Source organism: Notechis scutatus, chromosome 8, assembly GCF_049901735.1.
Source record: "Notechis scutatus isolate UNSWTSFEM ecotype Mainland chromosome 8, rNotScu1.2, whole genome shotgun sequence".
Classification (NCBI taxonomy): domain Eukaryota; kingdom Metazoa; phylum Chordata; class Lepidosauria; order Squamata; family Elapidae; genus Notechis; species Notechis scutatus.
Window position 1 is genome coordinate 18823034 of NC_142016.1, and position 25764 is coordinate 18848797.

Consider the following 25764-nt stretch of genomic DNA (forward strand, 5'->3'; position numbering starts at 1 on the left):
TGTGAATGGGTCACACCCTCCCACATTAAAATACTGACCATCCTCTGAGACAGAATAGATTAAGAATGCTTGGCTGGGTCAAAAACTGGTACTGGTACCCATTCTCTTTTTTTTTAATTGGTATGTGACCAAGTTAAATGGATGGTACGGTGGCCTAGAGGAGGCACCCTTGCCTCACAATCAGGAGGCTGTGAGTTCGATCCTGGGTAGAGGCAGATATTTCTCTCTCTGAGCACACTGAGAAAATATCCGCTGAACAAAACTCTGCATTGGCAACAGGAAAGGCATCCGGCCAGGGAACATTCAGATCAATTCAGTTGCCCAGACGCCACCCCGCAAGGGATTATGGGGTCGTTAAAAGAGGAGAATGGTGATGAAGTGGCAGAGTTAAACGATTTAAATAAAGGAGCAACTTTTCATTGTCAATTACGGAAGGGTGAATTTGCTTCTTTATCAGGAAAGGCCCATCATCTCCACTCCTTCCACTGAAAATCTGCATCACCTTATCCCCTGCTTAGACCCATCCAGATGTTCTATAGTCACCCATCACACTTACGATAGGAATTACACCAGTGAGCCAGAGCGGGTGAAATTCAATCGTCTTTATTTATGAACAAACCCTATTCTATTGTGATGGCAGCTGATTCCTAGGACCAGCTCCAGAGGGAGGGGGGAGGGGTCTGAGCAGAGGGGAGGTCAGAATATTCTCCAAACAGCCAAAATGGCCTGGCAAGGTAATATAATGGATCCAGGAAGGGGAAATGTGGAGGAGGGCAACGGAGGTGATGGCATTGCTGTGACGGTTGGTCTGCACCAATTCCAAGGCCAAGCTCAGCCACCAAGGCCCAACACAGGGCACCGTGACAACCCACCTCTCTAGGACAGAGGGAGAGAAGCAAAAGTCTCCTCCTCCATCTGATTTTTATTCCAAGGTGTCTCTCCTTTGCAAAGACCTTCCCCATCTTCCAGACAGCCAGCTTAGAAGGAAGCCTTGGTAGAAAATTAGGTGATGGGTGCCTTGGCTAGGAACGGGGGCTTCGGGGTGGCGCAATTCACACATCCGTACCCACCCTAGAGAGTTCACTCCGTAACAAGAGTTTAGGACAGTGTTTGCATCCGAGCATTCCCTCCACGGCTTAGGAACCATTAGGCAATTGTCTTCTGCCCAGTCTCCACTCAACCCACGGCTGGCTGTGGCCACTGAGAAGTCCAGATCCATCTTGACACGCAGGAGAGATAGGTGGGATCCTCTCCTCAGACCCATCGAAAGTGCTGGTTGCGAAGTAACCGAAAGAATTCGAAGCGCGAGAAATGTGCAAAAACATCAGAAAGCGCAAGTGCTCCTAAAGGAAAGAGGCCTCTGGATGGGAAGGAGGGGGGAGAAGAGGCCACTGTGGGAAAGGACCTCAAGCTTTTTTTGCATTACGTAAACAAGCCGCCATGCTGTGTTCTCCTCATGCGAATGGCGGGGGCGGGGGGGCAATGCCCACTCCAGAAAGGTGATAACCTGGGACTAAAAGAGCGAAACTCCTTTGCTAGGAGAAGCCCACCTTCCCCCCCCCACCCCCACGAAAATAGGCATGACTGTCAATCTTGAGTGGCTGGCTTGGATAGAGAGTTCTGGTATTAAAAATAGCATGCTTTCATTAAGGAAAGGGGCCGTGCAGTTGAGGGGGAGGGGCTGCTTGGCTCCAGCTCACTTTTTCTTGGGGCTGCTGATCGCTCTGCTGAGTCATTTTGCCTCTTCTCCACTCGTCGTCGTCAAAGCCTCGTCCCTGGAAAATGGTGGATAACGCAGCGTTAGATCACCTCGATGGCAAAAGACAACCTGGCTGGAGGCCTGGCAGTCGGGAGTTTTACAACACTGGTGCCAGGGTTCACTACTTGAGACTTACAAGAAGAGATTGGAGTGCCATTTGTCAGAAGTGGTGTAGGGTCTCCCGCTTGGGGGGGGGGTTGGACTAGATGACCTACAAGGTCCCTTCCAACTCTTGATTATCTGTTATCTGTTATTATTAGTGGATTGCTTGCTAAGGGGGCGGGGGGCAGCTGTTAAAATCTTCTATCCCAGCGGGGGTCAAACTCAATTTCATCAAGGGCTGCATCAGGATTTGTGTTTGACTTCGAGGGGGCCAGGGGAGGTGTGGCCATCTGGACATCACTTGCCGAAGCTCCGTTTTCAGCCGCAACGGCCTCCCCGAGCTCAGTTTTCACTGGCAGAGGGCTGCAGGAGCCTGTCATGGCTGAAAATGGAGCCTGGGTGGGCTGCAAGCGGCCTCCCCAAGCTCAGTTTTCGCTGGCAGAGGGCTGCAGGAGGCCGTTGCAGCTGAAAACGGAGCCTGGGAGGGCTGGTTCTTCACTGTTTCCAGGGCAGCCCCGCAGGCCGGATGCAGGCCTTGAGTTTGACACCCCTGTTCTATCCACTTCCCATCTGAAGGGGGAGGGATATCACAAGCGTCATATCCTCATGGAAATGACATGGAAAGGGTGATTGATATAACGTCATTGACACTATGACATCATGGCACAAAGGAATATCTCTGCTGCTTGTCCTAGCCTGGTGCATCTTCTCTGACCTGTTGCAATTTCATCTTCTGGAGAAGGAAGAGAGGAAAGTCAAACTTCACCTTCCTGCTCTTCAACCAGTGAGCCCTAAAAGCCCCTAAGGGTGATCCTCAACACATCTGAAATGTCACCTCCAGATGGTTATGGGACAGAAGGGGAAACTTACTAGGAATCCTTGATGTTGTAAGACAACTGTGTTAGTTGATGCCTTCCCAAAGAGTCTGCTAGTTGGAGAAGGTGCTACCAGACTGTTTTTTTTTCCAGAATGATAAAAGTCTGTGTATTTGAATGAAGTTTAACTGTACATCAAATCAGATTTAGTCGGGAGTTTTCTCCTGCTGTTTAATTTTGATGGGGGAAAACAGTAAGACAATTTCGATCCATTCTCTCTTTCAGAAGTCAGCCAAAATCCCCTCCAACAATATCAACTGGTAGAAGGATGAGAAGTAAATGCAAAGATGGGAGTTGTATTTCCCTACTGCCTCACTGCTCCCATATCTAATTTGAGAGAGAGATATCTTTGGCTCTTATTATAGTCTGCAAAGCACCAGGCACCCTTGATACTATTATTAATAATATTAATAGGCACTACATCCTTGTTACAATATTAGGCTTTTGAGAAAAGCTTGAATGAATCCTAAATCACCAGCATTTCCCAAGTATTCTTCAGAAGAGAATAAAAAGTACATAATAATATAATTATAAATCAATATTGTTGCAGCTCTTGATGCAATACCAGGGAAATTTACCAAATTTTAGAAATGTCAACGTTCCTGGATTTGAAATCTCCTATTTTGCAAGAGAACAGAGTACAATTTATGGCAATACCTTCATGATAAGATTCAATCACCAGAATCAACACTCAGTTAGATTACAGGTAGTCCTTGACTTATGACCGTAATGGAGCCCAGAATTTCAGTCATAAGTTATTGTAGTCGTAAGTCAAGATAACACATGACCGGACTCTATCTTATGACCATTTTTAAGACAGCAGTCTTAACTTTGAGGGTGGATTGTAAATGGCTTTTTTAAAGTCCGTTGTAACTTTGAACAGTTGTACAGATGAGAACTGTATGATATTAATTTAGGCAATGGTGACGATAACGATCATACCTTATAAAAACCAGGAATCCCAGTGCCCATCAACGGCCTGGCCTGGGCTATTCAGCTACCTGCACCCCTGTGCAGTTTTCTTTACTTTCCGATGTGATGGCCAAGTATTCCGAGCTGTTAGGGGACAGAAAGACATGATGAGTAAACTTCAGAAAGGAGGTTGAGCTCGCCTTTCCCCACTCCTCCCTTACACAAGACAAACTCCAGTAACTGCTGGAGGTTCATCACAACCAAATGCTAAGCCAGCCTTCAGTATCTTTAAAAATAATAATAATATCCTTGATGTGCTTTGGTACCCCAATAAGATCAAGTGACTCATTTAGGAGGTCCAGAACACTCCCTCCTCACTGTGAGGGAGACAAACAAAGGTGGGATTCAGCAGGTTCTGTCCAGTTCTGGAGAACCAGTAGCGGAAATTTTGAGTAGTTTGGAGAACCGCCAAATCCCACCTCTGACTGGCCCCGCCCTCATCTCTTCTCTGCCTCCTGAGTCCCAGCTGATTGGCTGGGTCTTCTTTGGTTGCCCTGCACAGGAGAACGGAGCTGGAAAGCAGGTTAGTGGGGTGGAGAGGGAATGGAGATTTTGCAGTAACCTTCCTCCAGGAGTGAGGAGGGAATGGAGATTTTGCAGAATCCTTCCCATGCCACGCCCACCAAGCCACACCACGCCCACCAAGCCATGTCCACAGAACCTGTAGTAAAATTTTTGGAATCCCATCACTGGAGACAAAGCTAGTGACAAACCAGTTCGTTGCATGATGTGATGGGAGAAGGATGAAACGAGGCGGAATCAGGGTTATACGCAGCAGTATAATTATAGAAGGATGAGTAATGGCTGCAGGACACCTTGATTTAAGGGAAGCTGAAGAGCCCAACCAAGAGGGAGAGGATGAAAAATGAGTGGGGCTTATGGTCAAAGCCAGGATTCATGGTCCATCAAGTCTTCCTCTGGAAGCCTGTAAGACGCTTTGGCTCCCTTAATTTCCTTGTGAATATGCAGAAGCTGCTTGGTGACTCAGTGGTTTTAAGAAGTGTGAACCCCACGCTTTTTCAAACGCTTGTGTGCGCAATCACAAGCCGTGAAGGAAAGGTTCTGCCCTTGAAAAGGGCAAATCAATGAAATAAGCATGATGTAAAAAAAAAAGTATATACCTTGGCTTTGTCAACAATTTAGGAAAGAAAGCAAGTATACTCTCTCTCCCACTGGACACACACGGTCCAGAGATTTTCCTTTCTTGTGCGTCATCATCTTTTAATGACCCCATAATCTCTTGCAGGGGGTAGAGTTTGGGCAACTGAATGGAGCTAGCTGAGTGTTTTAATGGCCAGATGCCCTTCCTGTCACCAATGCAGAGTATTGTTCAGCAGACGTATTCTCATTGGCCCAGAAAGAGAAATATCTGCCTCTACCTAGGATCAAACTCACGGCCTCCTGACTGAGGCGAGAGCTCCACCTCTAAGCTACCACACCACTCCATTTTCCTTTCTTATGTATATACCTACTTATATCCACTGTCCCATCTCAGCCCTACTCAGCGTAGTTTGATAAACAACTCAGAAAGCCTCTCTCTACTTAACTCAAAGATACAGTGAAGTGGAAAGCATATTCAATATTGCAAGATCCTGTGACGATATTCGGCATGATAACAACTACAATGACCTATATGGCATCAGTTTCTTGTTGGGCTGACGCAGAGCGCCGTAGAAGCTGACAGGAGTAATGTCTAATGTCAACATCAGCTTGGACATTTCTTTTAGTGCCATGTCTGGCATGTTCTGTATGAGCTGCTCATCAGTACTCAAAATATCCAATCGGTAGCATCTTCCCAGAGCCTTATGGGTTATTACAGGGCGCTTGGTAGCTAATAGCCACTCAACACAGTTAGATGTTACAACGTGGAAGCTCCATATTGTTCCCCCTTGCTTCTTTTCCTGCCCTAACCCATTCTCCTTACGCATTTTCTTGAGCAGCTGCCTCTGTCGCTGCAGCGATCTTCTTGTAGCAATAGATCATCTCCGCTACCAGCCAGATGGTCAGGACAACAATGAGGACGTACATCATGATTTCGGAGACAATAGATGCCATATCCCGATTGGCTATGGATGAAAGGGAAGACAGGGATAGGGCTGTGTGAAGTGCAGACAGACATCCAGGTTAACTAAACTCGATTACTTTTTGCTAGAATGGAAATGGAATACTGAGGAAACTGTGGTTCATGGACCACACATGCAAAGGATGACCTTGTTTCATCTGGAAGTGAACCCACTTACTGTTGGGCTCTCCGACAAACACCGAAAACTCAATGGGATTCTTTCCAGTCACCTTTCTCAGAGTTCTCTAACCTGATTTAATTAGATGAACAGAATGGAGGTACAAGAATTCCAGCATCTCAATGATTTCCTCTACAGCAATAGCCCTCAACCTTTGGGGCACCAAGGGCCAGTTCCATGGAGAAAAGTTTTTCCGCTGACCAGAGGTGGGGGTGGTTTTGCATTCCTGTTGTGGCCTATTGGCCTCCAGCCCCTCCAGCACCCAAATCAGAGAAGGAGGCGTGCGAGGGTCAGCATCAGGGCAACCCGGGAGGGAGCTTTGAGGGGAGAAAGAGGGAATGGAGCTTGCAGAGAGAGAGAGAGATACAGAGGCGGAGCCTGGGCCATTCGTCAGCCCTCAGGTGGAGAGTCAACATCTCCCAGGTCTGGAGGTGGCTGATGAAGAAGCGGAGGAACATCCGGTGCCTGATGTACGGCTGCGCAGAAGGCAGAGGAGAGGAGAGCAGTGGAAATCTATGGGCCGATCCTGGGGAAGGAAGAGCCACCATTGCCAACGAGGCCCCACTCTAGCTCTGGGGAATAAAAGCCAGGCATGCAGAGATGAATAGGTGTGGCAGATAACTATTTATCATCTGGTGGGATGGACTTGTTAACCTGTGAGAGAAACTTTTTGCTGGGGCTGCTGGAATTCCTAATAAAGGAATATTTTGACTTCACATCAGAGGGTTTGTCGTGTTTGGGGCGCTGGATCAGAACAGCTTCCTGCATCCCGTGGATGGGGCTTCACTTGTTTGTGCGGCCTGGCTGCTGTCATGCCATGGCCCACTGGCAGTCCACAGACTAGGGTTAAGTACCCCTGCTCTGAAGTGTGGATTTTCTTTTCTTTTCTTTTTTTTAACAGCTTTCTATGGTCCAGTTCCATCTATGGAACTGGATCTTCTCACGGACAATTGAGAAGTTTGCAATGGGCTGCCAAAATAACATTTATTTTCCCCAAACTGTTATACCTAGTCTATCTGTGGCTCTATTTCTTTTGATTCTGGCTATATCCATCCTTACTTCTGGTTATGCTCCTTGGTGGAACTTAGACAAGAACCCACCCCTTCCTTCTGACGTCGCTCACATTGGACTTATTTTTGCCTGGAATTGTTGGATAAGTTGCTTGATAAACTGCCAGATTGGACACTGTAGAAAATAAGGTGGTTAAAAAAAGATGCTGTGATCCATAAGAAATCTGATGTTTAAACTCTCCAATGGTCTACAACAGGGGTGTCAAACACAAGGCCATTGCGTGGTCGGATACGGCTCGCGGGGCTGTCCTGGAAAATGTAAGAGGCCGGCACATGTGGCTTTGGCCCAGTCTACCCAATGCGAAGAGGAAACTGTTCTGACCTAGGCTTCCTTAGAAAGCATAAAACACAATTTTAGTCTCGGCAAAACCTCTTTTATTTCCACAGCTGTGAATTATGTACATTCACAGCCTGCAAGCCTTCACAAACAATCTTTATGGGGAATGTTTGTAAACACCCACATTATCGCACTTGGAATGCTGCCAGAGAACTAATTGCCAAACGCAGGGCAAGGCCAAACTTGACACAGAGTCAAACAGAACTTGAATTGACGGACGAACTAATTGCTTCCTGCAAAAGCTCACGTCCCGTTCGCTCCTCTTTCATGTCCTATGGGAGGGGCCAATCATCTTGGAGGTGTGGCCTTACTCCTGAGTCAACCCTACTTTCTCAATTGTCCTCGTCTTCAGGTAGCCCTGTTCACGCGCAGGCTGGGAACCGGTTCCAGAAACTCTCCCGCCTCACTGCTGTCTGAGTCTGAAGGCGGCTGATGACTGCCATCCTGCCCTGGCCCCATCTCTGCCTCTGATGCAGAGCCCTCGCCCAAGCTCTCCCCAGCCTCCAAGTCTAGCCCAGGTTCCTCCCCAACCTCCTCACTACTGTCCAACTCTGCTGCCAGCTCCTTCAGCCGCCGGCGGGCCACAACAGAAACATCGGGCCAAACATAAGCTGGCCACACCCACCCAGTTGGCCACACCACCCAGCCCCCCAAGGTCAACAACAGTCCTGATGCAGCCCTCAATGAAATTGAGTTTGACACCTCTGGTCTACAACATGCCAAGATACCTTTGCCTGCTCCACAATCTTTGAGCTCCAGCTTTGTGCTTACCTTTTTCGACCACATCAAGTTGGATGGTTTTGTTGATCATGATGTTGTAGGAGAAATCATTGGCAAAATGGAGTGTGCGATTGACACTGCACAAGTACTCCCCTTTGTGTTCAAAAGTCACGTTCAGGATGAAAATGGAGACATCCTGCAAATCTGCAATTTTCTTGGTACCATTCCACACCACTAGATTTTCAAAGCGAGGATCATATATAACAAGCCTATCATAGGAATCATAGCGAAGAATCTGGAGAGAAGATGGGAGAGGACCCAGTCACAACCAGAAGAAAAGAGTACTGCACACAGAAAAACTACAGCCCTTTGGTAATAATATGATGGTGATGAGCAGAAGTAACATATTGGTGAAATAGCTGTCAGGGTTCCAGAAAAGCCCAACTCTAATTTTCAATAGCCATCTCTGGCAGTAGATTGAAGATTGGAGATTCTTCTAAGAGAACCACTTTGTGTCCTATATTAACTGGAAGAAAAAGACAGGGCTACGGCTGTTATTAGGCAAACTAAAATAATGGTCTCAGGTAGAAATGTTAAAATATTTACAGACCCCTCACATTCTTGACATAAACTGTTTCAACTCCTACCCTCAAAACGACCCTATAGAGCAGGGGTCCCCAACCACGGGCCGCGGACCGGGGTCCGTGGAGCACTTTACCGGCCGCAAAGAAATTTTTTTTAAAAAATGGCGGCTTTTCGCCGGTGAATGCTGCTGGGATCGGGGATCAAGGACACAAATGAAAGAAGGGGAGGGAGGGGCCTGTCCTGCTCTCTGGCTCAGCTCTCTCAGTCGCTTTCCTCACCAGCCCAGAAGAAACTGCTAAAGCGGGGCGCTTTCCTGTCGCAGCTTCCCGAGCGCCTTCACCCCACCCCCGCCCCCGCCCGCCGCGGTTCAATCCACAGTGCCCGTTCTGCCTGCCTGCCTGTCTGGTTGTTTGGGAGCAGCTTCGGCTGAGAATAGTAACTATTCGCCTTTTTTATCAGCCGAAGCTGCTCCGAAACGAAGAAGGCAGGCAGGCAGGCAGGTAGAACGGAGCACTGTGGATTGAACCGCGAGCGGGCGGGCGGCGGGGTGGGGTGAAACGGGCGCTCGGGAAGCTGCGGCGACAGGAAAAGCCACCCCACCCCCCACCCCGGCTTCTTTGAAGCAGTTTCTTCCTGGGCTGCTGTAGGAGCGATAGAGTGACTGAGAGAGGAACGAGGCAGACACCTGAGGGAGGGAGGGAGACACCTGAGGGATGGGGCTGAGGGAGGCAGGACCAAGGCGCTCCCTGAACTTGGTGGTTTTTCTGGCAGACGTTTTATTACCCGACTAGGTAACAACATCAGATGTTACCTAGTCAGGTAATGAAACGCCTGCAAGCAAACTACCAAAGTCGGATTCTCTCTCCTCTCCTCCTCCCCCGGTCCTTGAAAAATGTTTCTGCTTGAAACCGGTCCCTGGTACAAAAAAGGTTGGGGACCACTGCTATAGAGCACTGCACCCCAGAACAACTAGACACAAGGACAGTTTTTCCCTGAATGCCAGCACTCTGCTAAATAAATAATTCCCTCAACACTGTCCAACTATTTACTAAGTCTGCATTACTATTACTACTAATCCTCCCATCCTTCCTTTCCCCCCATCTCCTCCCACTTATGACTGTACGACTGTAACTTTGTTGCTTGTATCCTAATGCAGGGGTAGGGAAACTTGGCTCTTTTATCACTTATGGACTTCAACTCCCAGAATTCCTGAGGGAGCCATAAACGGTTCCCCATCCCTGGCCTACTGGTTTTTCAGTTGTGAGGGAAAACAATTTTTTACTTGAATGGGACTGTTTAGTATATTAAACCGTATATTAAATATACTATTAAATATTAAATATTATTAAATATAATATTAAATATATTAATATATTTAGTATATTAAACAGTCCCATTCAAGTCAAAAATTGATTTCCCCCACAACTGAAAAACCAGTAGGCCAGGGATGGGGAACCGTTTATGGCTCACTCAGGAATTCTGGGAGTTGAAGTCCATAAGTGATAAAAGAGCCAAATTTCCCTACCCCTGTGACCTAACGATTTATATTGGCTGTTTCCTAGTATGATTTGATTGCTTATTGTACCCCATGACTATTATTAAGTGTTGAACCTTATGACTCTTGACAAGTGTATCTTTTCTTCTATGTACACTGAGAGCATTTGCACCGACAAATCCCTTGTATGTCCAATCACACTCGGCCAATAAAGAATTCTATTCTATTCTATTCTATTCTATTCTATTCTATTCTATTCTATTCTATTCTATTCTATTCTATTCTATTCTATTCTATTTTCCCAGAGAACTCTCCAACTGCTTCTTCTGAGCCCCAGAACGCTCCGCTCTTCTGGAAGACAATCTGCCTTAAATCTTCTGGACTACTTCGCTCCCTTCACAAGTAGTAGAGCAGGGGTTAAGACCTGTGGACTTCAACGCCTAGAATTCCTCAGCCAGCTAAGCTATAGGCTGGCTGAGGAATTCTGGGAATTGAAGTCCCCAAGTCTTAACTTTGCCAAGGCTGGAGACTTGTGCTGTAGAAGACTGTATCCAAGAGCTACTTTTAGTGGTCACTGTAGTTAGTTCTGGATGTGAAACAGAAAAGGCTATTCTTTTGTTCTTGCGTCATAAAACATTAATTTCTCTAGCAAGCCCTTGGAGGAGGACAGATCCGTTCTAGGAGCCTCCAAATAGCAATTCCCCCATATCTGATATATAGGGTCTTATGGTGGCTTTTATCTTAGGCAGGCTGCGCTGCACCAATGGTATACCATTTACTATAAAGCTGAAGACTCCAGATGACTACATGATTGCACCCATGGAGTTTTCTGGCAACAACAGAAGAGTGGCATGTCATTCCCTTCTCCTAGAATGCTTTTTTTTAATCTTTCCAATCTGGTTTACATCCTAGAGGTCTCCCGTCCAAGAATAACCAGATCAAACCAGACATGTCTTTTAGGTGGCGAATGTCATGCAAACGGGGATCAGAGCAACTGGACTTCTAATACAGATTAAATCTGTACAAATCATTTTTCCTATTTCTACATGGTAAGCAATAGCAATAGCACTTAGACTTATATACCGCTTCACAGTGCTTTTGCAGTCCTCTCTAAGAGGTTTATTAAGTCAGCCTTTTGCCCCCAACAATCTGGGTCCTCAGAAGGACAGAAGGCCAAGTCAACCTTGAGCCAGTCAGAATCGAACTGCCAAATTGCAGGCAGCCGGCAGTCAGCAGAAGTAGTCTGCAGTACTGCACTCTAACCACTGCACAGCAGTAAGGGTGACTCTCTACTTTGGGCCATTGTTAAAATGGTTCCATCTTGTCCTCGCTTGACAAAAGCAGAAAAAAATATTCCTAGGAGAATATTATTCCAGGTAGTCCTTGATTTGTAACCATTCGTTTAATGACCATTCAAACTTACAATGGCACTTATCACCTTTGCAGCATGATCCATATTTTGGCAGCAGCCAACTGATGTGTATTTACAATAGTTGAGGTGTGCTGGGATCATGTGATCGCCGTTTGTCACCTTTCCAGCTGCCTTCCAACAAGCAAAAGCCAATGGGGAAAGCCAGACCCACTTAATGAGCTCATGGTTCATTTAACAACAGCGGCGATTCCCTCAAGAATGTGCCCCCCACCCTCAAAAAAGTTGTAAAACTGGATGCGACTCACTTAAAGCCAGCTTGCTTAGCAATGGAAATTCTGGCTTCCAATTGCAGTTCATGTCACAATAAAGTCCCACAAAAGATTAGCAGGGTTTGCCTTCAGGGAAGTGCCAACCGAATTGCAGATTTACCAAGGGTGAGATTAAAGAGCTGCAGGTTGGATTCAAGATTTCTGCTGTAGAACAGCAGAAAAAGGGACGGGTGAGAAATCTGTTTTCCTTCCGGGGACGGGCAGAGATGGAACTAGAGCTGTAGGAAATCAAGTCACCCTTTGCAAATAAGAAAGGCCAAACTGAGGACAGAGCTGGAAAACTACTTATCCAGTGCATTTGCAAGCTGCCAATCAAGAAATGCTGACTCAAGGGCAAATGGGTCATTTCCATGCAACTGTTCTGCCCCCACTGGACTCCTAGCCCAAATAAGGGATGTCCGGTTTGCCTTCTCATCAGAAGACCTGCACGTACAGGTGCTGCTGGAGTGATTAATCCTAAATCCTGGTTGCAAAAATATGCCCTGGAACAAAGTCGCACAAACACAAGAGTACCCTAAAAATCACATCCATTTCGCTACTCGGAAAAAAAACAAAATCCATACCATTAATAACTGGGCACTGGAAGAGGAAGCGCATGCTGCCGCTATGTAGGAAATTAGAATATCTGTGTTCCCTATGTGAGCTCTTCAAAAGGGGACAGCTTTGGTCTGCAAAAGCTTCAGTGAATAATCAATTTATTGACTAAATCAGGGACTAACAACCTGCAACTCTAAGGCGGAAGGGCAGGTTTTGGCCTGATTTCAATATCCCTCTGCAAGCGAATCAATTCAGATCTCTGATCTTGTCCCAAAGCCTCCTAAATACAGAGGGAGAAAGAAAGCAGGAAGGAAGAAGGCACGGCAGAGGAAAGACCAAGGAACTCAGGGCTAATGTTTTCATTGTGATTTGGCTCTGCACCTTTTGCTGAAAAATACAATAGAACAGGCCACCCACAATTCATGGATTGTGATGCCCATTTGCACACGGATGACATAGAAGGGTGGGTATTGTTTGTCTTGTTCTCCTTTCCCCACCTCAAATTTGTTGTTAAATAACCCACATGTAAATTTACACACATGTAGAAATGCTGCGTTTACTACAGGTAATCCTCAGCTTACGACCACAGTTGGGACCAGAATTCCCACTGCTAAGCAAAGCAGTCATTAAATGAATTGTGCCCGGTTTATGATTTGTATTGCCATGTTTTTTTAGCTGAATCGGGTGGTCATTAAGCAAGTCCAGCTTCCCCCATTGATTTCGCTCATCAGAAGCCAGCTGGGAAAATAGCGGTTGCATTTATCTGTTGATTTAATAGGCCACACATCACAGTGTCGAAGCAACTCTGGGCATCTTAAAAAACAAAAAGATAATACAAAATGATTAAAATTAAGGGAGATTAAATTACCAAGAGCAGGAGGTCTCCAACTTTGGCTACTTTAAGACCTGAGAACTTCCATTCTCAGAATTCCGCAGCCAATCATGCTGGCTGGGGGAATTCTGGGCACTGAAGTCCACGAGCCTTAAAGTTGCCAAGTTGGAGACCCCTGAGGAAGAGGACTCGGGACACGTGGTTGGGAATCTCCTCTCTACCCTATCAGCCAGCTCCAGCACAGAGCACATCTATCAGGGCTCCAGGCCATCCATTAGAGCCAGGTTTTAAGACTCTTCTGGGAGGCCAGGAGTGTGTGGGGGCCAACCTCATCTCTAGTGGGAGAATATTCCAGAAGGTGGAGGCCACAGCAAAAAAGGCTCACACCTTGACCGAGTCGGTGGTGCCCTCTTCTTTGAAGAACCATTCAGTAAATGCTTCCGCCTCTGTTTCACTGCGCTTCTTGCACGAAATGCAACGGATCTTGAAAGAGTGGCCGACTACAGCCTCTGTTTCTGCATCCACCTCCACGCAGCCAGCTTGACACAAGGTCACTGAAAGAGGATAAATCAGGAAAATTAGAATCCGGCGGTATCAAAATTCCCGTCTCCAGTTTTTATATCCTTTTTTTTATATTTTAAAATATTTAAGGGAACAAAACAAATGATTACAGTTGTCATAACATGTAACATTTATTACTTCATTGTTTAAATAATTAATGGAATATACAAAATTAGATTCCTTATATCATCTTAGGAAGTAACATATAGTAAATCACCACAACACTCTCTAAACCTTAATACTTATATGCATATCTCACCCTTATTTGTCGTCGTTCCTAAAATAAATGTCCATGTTCTTGTAAACAAAAATAGAGAAAAAGAAAAAAAAAAGAATGAAAAGTGAGGAATAAATACTTTAAAAAAAACCAGAGTTGTTTTAAAATTCTTTCCCATTGCAATCTACTGATTACATCCAATATACTGATTACATCCAATTATATATATTTATAATGATAAATGTGCTAGTTTCCCCTTCAGACAGTGTAAATCTTTCGCCCAAACTTTTTTTTTAAAGCTTATATGGGTGTCAATTTTTAATTCCAGTCGAGGATCCTTTCTGCACAGGGAAGGATGCAGAATCTCAGATATTCTCCTGCATTTTGTCAATAAGAATAAGAACATATAACAAAACAAACTTCAATGTAGATAAAAGTAAAGTCCCACATTTAGGTAAGAAAAACCAAAAGTACACCTATAGACTGGGTGAAACCAGGCTTAATAGCAGTAACTGTGAGAGGGATCTTGGAGTCTTAAGTGAACAACCGATTAAATATGAGCTAAGAGTGTACAGCGGCAGCCAAAAAAGCCAATGCAATCCTAAATAGTATAAACAGAGGGATACAATCAAGATCAAGGGAGGTATTAATATCACTTTATAAAGCCTTAGTACGACCACACCTAGAGTACTGCATCCAGTTTTGGTCACCAGACTATAAAAAAGATGTTGAGACTCTAGAAAGAGTGCAGAGAAGAGCAATCAGGATGTTTAGGGGACTGGAGGCTAAAACATACAATGAATTGGGCATGGCTAGTCTAGTGACGAGAAGGACTAGGGGAGACATGATAGCAGTTTTCCAATACTTGAGGGGCTGCCACAGAGAGGAGGGAGGGTCAAGCTAGTTTCCAAAGCACCTGAAAGCCAGACAAGGAATAACGGATGGAAACTGAACAAGGAGAGATTCAATCTGGAAATAAGAAGTTTTCTGACAGTGGGAACAATCAACCAATGGAAAGCTTTCCTTCAGAAGTTGTAGGAACTTCATCACTGGAAACTTTCAAGAAGAGACTGGACTGCCATCTGTCAGAAATGGTATAGGATGTCCTAGTTGGGTGGGGGGGTTGATGACCTACACGTTCCTTTCCAACTCTGTACCTAATCTGTATTGCTCAGTGTCAGCCCTTTCAGGGAGACCAGTCTCTCAACCTTAGCAACTAGAAGATGGATGGATTTCACCTCCCAGAATTCCCCAGCCATCCTGAAAGTCCTATAGGCCAATTTATTGTAAAGTTATAGTTAACAGAATCTTGCAAAATCTCGTATTGGGGTTCCCTATAAGAGCCAAACTGAGGGAGCGGCCTGGGGCTCCTGTGGATGGCTGAATGGGAAGCAAAGCCAATGCCTAGAGCAGGGGTGTCCAACCTTGGCAACTTTAAGACTTGTGGACTTCAACTCCCAGAATTCCTCAGCCAGCAAAGCTGGCTGAGGAATTCTGGGAGTTGAAGTCCACAAGTCTTAAAGTTGCCAAGGTTGGACACCCCTGGCCTAGAGAGACCCCGGGGTGGGGCAGGCCCAAGGCCTGCAGGGACCCTAGAGACAGGAAGTGGAGCAAGGAGTGCCTCAAGGGTGTGGGGAAGGCCTTGGGAGGCTCAGGGCAGGTAAGATTGCTTAACAACTGTATCAGGGAGAGCACAGGTAGGAGGTCATTAAGCAAGGTGATGATCACGCAGGCACCTTGCTTAATTAACATTATAACTTGTAACCATGATGGGCAGTTCCATTACAGTCGCAAACTGAGGACTACCCATACTCACATTACATTCTTGGCCCCTTTTATCTGACTTTTCCTGCTGTCCCTCAAGGCCATTCCCTCTTTTCTCTACACGCCCAACCACTCTTTCTGCTTTCCCCCAAATCTTCTTCACCGCTTCTTCACAATGTGTCTGGGTGTGTGTTTTTTTTTTTACTTTGCTCACAGGTGACAATGGCCGTGGAGAACCCTAGCAAAGCTGGCACGACTGGACAATTTGCAGACCTTGGCAGATGCCCTCTGATATTCGTCCTGATTCCTTACCTCCTGTATGGTTCACATCTTTCAAAGGCATTCCAAATTCACAAGGTGGATCGAACAAAATGGAGAAATCCATTCCTGTGGAATTTCTGCCTCGCTCATCTGCTGTATGAATTCTGGAAAGCGAAAACATCTTGACCTACTTTTTCCCATTATTCCTTTACCTGGCTGTGAACACTTATAGCAGCATATGCAGAAAAAGTGCCATATGCTTTTTTTATCACAAAGGATGGCTGTTTCCTCCCACTGAAGGATGACTAACCAAGTTTTGGGGATATGCTGCAATGTCCTCTCATTTAAAAAGTGAATCTGATGTAAGTTCAACTCTAACCATTCTTAGACTACAATTTGACATGATTTTGTTCCAAACCACTTAAAAAAAAAAAAAAACATTTAGAGTTTGCCCTTCAATTTTTTTTACCAAATTAGATGTCTAGATTTTGAGAGGCTGCCCTAAAGAGGAGGGGGTCAACTTATTCTCCAAAGCACCAGAGGACAGGACAAGAAACAGTGGATGGAGATTAATCAATGAAAGAAGCAATCTGGAATTAAGGAGAAACTTCCTAACAAGGAGGACAAATTAACCAGCAGAATAGCTTGCCGTCAGAAGTTGTGGGTACTTCATCACTAGAGGTTTTTAAGAAAAGACTGGGCAGTCACTTGTCTGGAATGATATGGGGTCTCTCCTGCTTGAGCAGGGGTTGGACTAGAAGACCTCCAAGGTCCCTTCCAGCTCTATTCCGATTGACTAGAGTTTATTAACTTCCCAATAATCGTTAACTCTAGCTACTGATTTATATTTTGTTAACCAGACATTCTTAGTTTAAACCAGGTGATGATAGGGCAGAGGGGCTGAATCGGATGGTCCACAAGTCTAAAGTGCCAAGGTGGGCTCCCTGGTTTAAACCTAATGGGAGTTTGTTTTTCCCTCAAAAAGTGACAGAACATTTTATACAAAGCTCCAAAAATGCTTCTGACTATGTCAGTATTTCTACAGCCCTCCCTGGATACCCAGACAAACTCAGCTGTGGGTGAGCTCATCAGGTAGCAGAACCACATGTTGAGGCATCTCTTTGCAAATCCCTTGCTTCAAATATTCATCATATCACAGGCTTCTGTGAGGGAGATCTTACTCAACTCTATCTCCCACTCAGAGAAAGGTGAACATGCTGATGACGGTGAACCTTTTAGAAATTTGGGATCTCCGCAAACATTTCAACCTGCCCATGTTGATCACAGAAATGGATCTGGAAGCAGAGAGGTGGAGAAATAATGTTTTGGCACACACTTTGTTTTGCTTCTTGAAAAAAAATATCAAATGAATTTAAAAAAAGAAGAGAGTGTTGAATGCCTAAGGAAGAACTATCTCAAGAGGAAGCAAGAGCAGATAGTGTAATCTGATGCATGTTTATTCCGAAGTAAACCTCCCAGAGTTCAACGAGGCTCATTCCCATAGGTGCCAAAATTGTAATCAGATAAATTACTCCAGCTTCGGAGAAGGACAGATTATCCATTGAAACAGGAAGAAGAAAGGGTGTTATCTAATGCTACAGTGATGTATATATAGTCCTGGGCTTACAGCTATTTGTTTAGAGACTGAAGTCACAACACCACTGAAAAAAACTGACTTGGCCGTCCTTGCACTTATGACCATTACAGTATCCCCCCAGTCGTGTGATTAAAAATCTGAGTGCTTGGCACCCAACATGTATTTTACAAGAGTCGAAGTGTCCTGAGGACACATGATCATTATTTGTGATCTTCCCAGCCAGCTTCCGACCAGCAAAGTCAATGGAGGAAGCCGGATTTGCTTAACAACCATGTGATTAACATAACAACTGCAATAACTGTACAACCATGTCAAAAGAGAAAGTAATATCAATAATATTGGGTGAGCTGCAGTGGCACAGTGGTTAGAATGCAGTACAGCAGGCTACTTCTGTTGACAGCCGACTGCCTGCAATTTGGCAGTTCAAATCTCACCAGGCTCAAGGTAGACTCATCCTTCCATCCTTCTGAGGTCTGTAAAATGAGGACGCAGATTGTTGGGGCTGACTCTGTAAACCGCTTAGACAGGCTGTAAAGCACTGTGAAGCAGTGTATAAGTTTAAGTGCGATTGCTATTGCCCTTCCTTCCTTCCCTCCCTCCCAGTGGCTAGAATGTAGTATGCAGGCTAATTCAGCCGAATGTCAGCAGTTCGATTCTGAGTGGCTCAAGGTTGACTCAGCCTTCCATCCTTCTGAGGTGGGTAAAATGAGGACCCAGATTGTTGGGGGAAGGAGGCTGACTCTGTAAACCGCTTATAAAGGGCTGTAAAGCACTGTGAAGCAGTATATAAGTCTATTGCTATCAGGCATAACCCCTTTATCAACTGCTTTGCCTAACCATAGAAATTTGGGTCTCAAATTGTGCTTGCAAATTGAGGACCTACCTATAACTCATTGCTTAATTTGACAACAGACACCCACCAAACCAAGAACTTTGAACAGATAAATCTAAGCTCCTCCCCATTTCTGGTTCACGGAAGTTGCAAAGGTGACAGAGAAATATGACATTCGGGAGCCAGGGGAACATTTACCGCTATGGGAATTGCACAGGATTGTCAACTTGGGAGATTTTGAGATGCAATGTACCTTCCTAAGCACCATTTGGCCTCAACTCCACAAGCTGACAAACAGCACTTGAGCGAGAGCTCTGCAAATTTAATGACTGGAAATGGGCTGAGCATTCATTTTAAGCAGCATCCCAAAATCAAACATTTCCACAAATGTGCAACTTACCTAATGATAATAACGCACTTTACGGGGATTTTTAAATGATTAGGTTCCTTTCCCCCATCTCTAATAAGATACTAAATTCCCTATTAAGATGTTACTTCCTCTGTAATTTCAATATTTAACCAGTTAGAAGTTATTATTAGATTCTAGATCTTTAAAGCTGGAATTCCTGGGCATCTAGCAATAAGCCCCACTGAACATGTATTTCTGCACAAAGTTGTCCAATGACCAGAGTAGACAAGCTTTCGTAAATAAACTCACATTATACAAGCCTAGGATAAGAGATCCATTTGCTCTAAGCTGCTGGAAACATTCATAACAGATTAATTATTGTTATAACCCATTACAGTATAGTCACACAATCCTGCCATCTAAGTAAAAGAGGTGGCCTCCAGCCACATTGGTTTGCACAACAGAAAACTGCATTTTCATCCAATGCACCCAAGAGCCATTACACCTGATGTAAATACGCACCTACAAATTTGGTTACTGTTTTTTTTTTAGAGGATATCATTTGTATGTCATTTGCAAAGAGTCTCACGCAACATAAAGCAAGGCCATTGATTCGTTCGGTAATGGAATTGCTTTGGAACTTCTAATTCCAAATGCTTTCAAGAAAATCAGCTGGAGGCAGGCCCAGAGCCAAACAGCTGCAGTGGAAACCTGGTTTTAGAATGGGAGCAGAAAGCAGTGTGTTGCATATTTGAACATATGCAAAGCATATTTATGAATCGCTAAGGAATTTTAGGTTGCCCCAATATTCTTGGGGGAGTTAGAATAACTGGCTTTAGATTAGGGGAGAAAACATTCTAGATCATGGGTGCCCAACCTTGGCAACTTGAAGAAGTGTGGACTTCAACTCACAGAATTCCCTAAGCAGCCATAACTGGCTAGGGAATTCTGGGAGTTGAAATCCACAAGTCTTAAAGGCGCCAAGGTTCTAGAAAGAATTGATAGGGATTTCATTCTTCAAAAAATACTTTGTTATGTCAATGAAAACAGAACACACAATATTCCAAGGTCAGGAAATACTGTCAGACAAGCAACCACAATTCTGTGCCTTCTGAGGAGACAACTTTGCATGGAGGCCAACACAAAAGAACATAAGAGCCTTACTAGGATTACTGTACATCTAATCTAGTAGCTTTTTTCTAAGAAATACCAGCAAGATATCCCAGGAAATCCCTACAAGCCCACCTTTATTGTCTCTCCATGGCACCCTGCATTTAAAGATAAATTGCCACCAGATGTGGAGGCTCCATTTATAGCAAAAACACTGCCTTTCAGAAAGAAAAGTTAACACCCAGGAGAAACCAGGCGACCATGAGTTCTAGTTCCACCTTTGGCATCAAAGCCAGTTGGATGGCCTTGGGTCAGTCACGCTCTCTCAGCCCAACTCTCCTCACAGGTTTGTTGTTGTGGGGAAAATAAGAGAATGAAGGAGTATTAAGTATGTTTTCTACCTTGAGTTATTTATACAAAGTAAAAAAAAGCCAGGATAAGAATCAAAGAAATAAATTCACTATAAAGGTAAAGGTTTACCCTATCCAGTCATATCTGACTCTAGGAGGTGTGTTCATCTCAGTTTCTTAGCCAAGGCAGCCAGCATTGTCCAAAAACATTTCCATGGTCATGTGGATAGCATGTCTGTATGCTGAGGCGCACAGAATGCTGTTACCTTCCCACCTAAGTGATACCTATTGATCTACTTGCATTTGCTTTCAAACTGCTAGGTGAGCAGGAGCTGCGGCAGGTAACTGGAGCTGACAGCGATTGATTATACAATCTTAAATTCTTGCTACATAAAATACAGCATATTTTGAAGACAACACACTGTGCAAGGGGTGGAAGTTTTTATATCTGGTGCAGAGGTAAGCAAATTGCTTCATGTTGCCTTTCTGGCTTCATGCCATTTCCCCCTTTCATCCCACTTCCCAACTCAGCTTCTAATTTAAAATGACATGTACTCAAGTTGAAGGACAGGCTCTCCCAAGTTACATCTACCCACCCCATTGGGGTCCAGCAGGAATGGCATGTTATGGGTCCCTTCTGCTAAGGAGTTCTATCGGAGGGGATTCAAGAGCATGGCCTTTTCTACTGTGGCCCCCATCCTTTGGAACATCACCCCCCTCCCCCAGTTAATTAGTCCTGATCCTATTGCCTTTTAGGAAATCCCTCAAACCCAGTTTAAGAGACTTGGGGATCCCATGGCAACAGGGAACCTGTAAGATGGTTAGTGTGTGTAAGATGCTGGTTCATTCTTACACAGTCTTATTTATATTTGTGTGTAAATAGGTGTTAATTATTGCTGTTTATTTGTTTTAGCTGATTGTTTTATTGTACATGGTCTAGAATCGTATCTGTGAGTTGGGCAGCTATAAAAATATGAAAGATGGATGATAGAAGGATAGATAATGGAGGATAGATGGAAGATAGAAGATGGATGATAGAAGATAGAGGATAAAGGATAGACAGATAGACACATGTAATGAATTAGCTTAATGATATGGTATAATTCTGAAAGCTTAATTATTGTGAACTTGTCCACTTTCTTTGCTGCCAAGTTTCGCAGCCCAGGTTTTCAACAACCAAGTGTAACGAATCTCACTTTTAATGAAACACATTCTGAATTTCTGTCAAAAACTCAACCACGCTTACAGAGGTCTTACAGCAGCCATTCACTCCACTTTGGAGATCCTGGTAGCCTGACAGAATATGCCAACACTGATTTATTCATTGGTTAAACCCACTTGCAGACAACGAAAACCAGATTACTCTAGAACTTTCCAAAAAAGAGTTCAATATAATTTTCCTTCCACCAAACATCCAGGTCCTCCTGTTGAAGCCGTTTCTTATAGGGTGACTCATCTACCAAGAAGAAAAACCAATTGCAGGTGTCTAGGTAGGGAAGATTGAAATTGGAAAAACAGTTGCCAAAATACTGTATATACTCTAGGGACTTAGAACATTTGGGAGGCAAAGAGAATACTGGCATGGACTATGACTGAAAAAAGCAGAGTGTCAAATTTAAATTTAGCCATGATGAAATAGAAATGAAGGAAATGATCTGTCAGATAAACTTACTTTTCAGGAGTTGTTATGCATTAAGAAGCAGACAGTTAAACTTCTCGGAAAGGGGCAGCATAAAACAAAATACATAGCCCTCACTTGTAACCAGACTTTTCAAAGGCCTTTTAAAACAGTGTCTTTCAAACTTAGCAACTTTGAAATGTGTGGACTTTCACTCCCAGAATTCTGCAACCAGCATGGAATTCTGGAAGTGGAAGTCCACACGTTTTTAAAGTTGCCAAGTTTGAAAAATAGTTATATAAGGACCTCCAACCAAATTACTTTCATACCTTCTGATGATGACATGCTTTATTTTATTTTAATTCAGTTCTTTATTAGTTGGTTTTGTTTTTGTCTTAAACTGAAGAGTATATGTTTTTAAAATCCCATACTGTGTATCTATCATTTATCTATTTATTTATTTCGTACTCTACAATTGTAATATCCTCCTTCTGTTTCTTTTGATGGTTTTAAAAATGTTACCACCAACCATCAGCTTTGTCTACAATGGGTTTACTTTGTAGGTTGTAAAATAGGAACAACTGGAAATAAATAAAAATTGATGCTAAAAATTGTTTCTACCTAGCAGGTTGGGAATTGACGGTACTATACACATTTTCCATTCTATTCCTGGATAAGAGAAAGAAGAGGTTGTTGTTCAAGTGTTTAATTATTTTTTCTTCAGGATGATGACATTGCAGGACGACAGCTGTGTTTATCTAAGGTCACAAAAAAAATCAAGAGTCTAGTAGCATCTGATCAGATCTGGTAGGATCAGATGCATCTGACGAAGGTTATGGGATGTATGCCTTTTAATAAAAATTTTTAAGTTGGAAAACCAGACTTTTTTCCCCCAGATGAAGGAAAGTCTCACACCCTTCTATAGAATGCCTCAAATCTCCTGTGATTGTGGGCTGCAGGGCTTGGGCATCTGAAGGCCAAATTTCACTGTAAGGCACATGTTTCTCTGGACCAGAAAATAACTTTTATCTCTCCAAGGGACTGATGAAAAGAAGGTTCCAAGCAGCCTTTGAAATCGATAAGGAAATCCAAGATTGGAAACTGTAGAAAATAAGGGAAGAAATGGGAAGCACACCCTCCTGTCTCACCATACACACTCAGTAAAAAAAAGCAAGGAAAGGAAGGCTACCTTTAAATGCATTAAGAGTTTGCTAGCAACGCAGCTTCAACTGATGTAAGAGATGGCCTTAGTGTGCATTATTATTATTATTATTATTATTATTATTATTATTATTATTATTTTGGGGGGGGAGAGAAATGACATTGCAAGGCCCAGGCTACAGGAATGAGGCAGATTATTTATCATTTTCTTTAAACAGTTAAAAGAAACTTAGGTGCGAGTTAGTGAAAATTATATTTTCCAATTATATATTCCAATTATATTTTGCCTCCAGAATTAAAAATAAACATTTCTTCTATTGCTTTGCCAATCTGACTGCAGCATGGTTGCCATCCTTGCACAGCTCTGTCCCTGCAGGGCTAGGGACATCCACCATCTCTGGAAATCCCAGGTTTCAAAAGACAATTTCCCTTTCTTGAGTCAGAAGGAAATCTGCAGTTTGGCGGTCTTTGCTCTGAATTGTCCTTGATCCTACCAGCATGGCATAAGCCTCCTGTCTTCAGTAGGGCTCCTCTGACCACCCTGAAGCCCCCTTCAAATCTCAAGCATCTTTTAAGTTTCCCATTTTCTTCCTCCACCCACCCGCTGTGATTTCATTCCTTTGCAAGAAATTCTAGGTTTTCTGCAGTGAAGAAGAGACCCTGATCTGGATTTAAGGCACCAAGAGTTTTAGGGGACAAAACCCCCTCATCCAAAAAAAGATGCAAAAGTGTTTTGGGGGGAGGGGGGAAGCGATTGCACGAGTTCCATCCAAGCCTACACATCACACAGATCCAGAAGTCCAGGCCCAACCTTTGGTAGAGAAGCAGGTGGGTTGGACTAGATGACCTACAAGGACCCTTCCAACTCTCTTAATCTGTTAAAACCAGCAGAAAACGGAAGGCATCCCGGATTGAACACTTCCTTTCGCTTGGCACGAAAAAAGGGCCAGAGAAGCAAAACGCAAGAGTCCTTCCCGGAGACTTTACCTGCTTGCGCCGTTCAGAAAGCCTCCAAATTAGGTACCGAGAGGCCTTCTGAGGAGAAAAGGCGGCCTGGGTCGAGGCTGGGGGGCCCATCATCCTATCCCACAAGGCCTGAGCCCGCCAGCGTCCACGCACAGTCCGAAGGGCGGGATTTCAAGGGGGGAAAGACTCGCCATTATGCCGGGCCTCTCAATATACCCTCCGGGGGTCCCGCGCCGTCTCCTCGGACCTTCTCCAACCGACCCCCCCCCATCCCACGCCACGCGTGTCCTTCTCTCTCTCAACCCCTCGCCCCTACCCCGGCATGTCCAACTCACCCAAGGCCAGGCAGAGCAGCAGCGAGACAGGTCGCAGGGCGGCCATGCTGAGGGATCCGGCTCCAGGGTGCGCTCCCTTCTAGGCCGGGGGGGAGGTGGGCCCCGCTTCGGTGGGCTCGTCCCGCCCTTTCCAAGCAACCTCTTGCGGTCAACAGTCAGACGATCCTGGTCAAAGAATCTTCCCCGCGAGGGTATTTATAGCTCGCTGAAGGAAACCCCGCCGCGGCTGCTCGGAATGTCCCGGCCGGATCCACCTGCCCTTGCTTCGGACACCCGATCCTGCCCGGGATCGTCACGGACGTCGGCCGCACGAGGCGCTCCGCCACTCCTTGCCTCGACGACGGCTGCTGCTGCTGCTGCTGCTGCTTTTGCTGCCCCCGTCGCCCCGGGTCTGCGAGGGACCCAAGCCGGGGAACGAAATGGCACCAAGAAGCAGAGGAGGCGGCCGGCTGCTGGGGGAGCCATAAAAGTTGGGATGGGCCCGAGGAAAGGCGAGCGGCAGCGCGGCAACCGGGTCCCCCTTCTTCAGCCAGCCATGGGCAAGGAGGCGGCGGCGGCTCTTCCCGGTCGCGCCGGCCCGGCCTCGGCCACCCGCGCTCCCGCGTCCTTTCGGCTTCAAGGTGCGCCCGGAGTGACAAGGTGCCGCCTTTGCGGCCCTCTCTTGCACGGCCGGAAGGTCGCGGCTCCTCCGCGGCCGCGATGAAGCCCCCGCCCCACCCCGCGCGGTCTTCCCGGGGCCTTTTCTCAATTGGGAAGAGGGTCGCTCCTCTCCAAATTAGACGCCCCCTCCCTTAAAAAGAGAGAGAGAGAGAGAGAAGCGGGGGGCCACTTCTCCAAGCAAGCCCTTGGCAAAAGGCAGCTTCTCCGCTGCCGCCCAGGAGGAGCCCGAGATCAGCCGCTCCCTCCTCGGGCAGGTGCTTCCTCCGCGGGACTCGAGAGGGCCGGATCCATGTAGCCTCTTCGCTGGCTGGCTGGCCGGTTGGCCGAAACCTTGGCGAGCTGCACGGGAAGCGGTCGGAGCGACTGCGGCCCCCGCCTTCCGATATGCTGGCGAAGCCTGGGCTCGGCGAAAGGAAGGCTGGATGGGGGAGCTGCCTGCCTGCCTGCCTGCGCTGGATGCGGAAGGGGATCGGGAGCGAGCGCCGGGGATGATGACTCGCCCGCTGGCTGGGCGACTCCTCGCTTCTCTCCGCCCCCCCACCCCACCTGCTCTCCTCCGGCCCCGAGGCGACCTACTCCCCCGCCACCCCTTCTCCTCTTGCCTTAGCCTTGCCCGGCGGCGCGCACCGCTGCGGCAGAGGCTGAGCCGCCCGGGAACTGCTCTGGCTCGCTGCTGGACAGGGCGAGGAGGGATGAATCAAAAGCGTGCGCCAGGCGGAGGAGGAGGCGGGCGCCGCCAAACTTGATGCATTGCAGCA

At 45.7% G+C, this 25764-nt stretch overlaps 1 protein-coding gene across 1 annotated transcript; it reads right to left on the reverse strand.

Moving 5' to 3' along the window:
- Positions 1–587: 587 nt before the first annotated feature.
- SCN1B (sodium voltage-gated channel beta subunit 1) lies at positions 588–25478 on the reverse strand. Its single transcript, XM_026685289.2, has 6 exons — positions 24347–25478; positions 13613–13779; positions 8127–8370; positions 5633–5774; positions 3679–3792; positions 588–1775 (listed from the first exon to the last, which is right to left on the reverse strand). The coding sequence occupies exons 1-5, from the start codon at positions 24390–24392 to the stop codon at positions 3726–3728; spliced, it is 666 nt and encodes a 221-aa protein (XP_026541074.1). The 5' UTR covers positions 24393–25478; the 3' UTR covers positions 588–1775; positions 3679–3725.
- Positions 25479–25764: the final 286 nt, after the last annotated feature.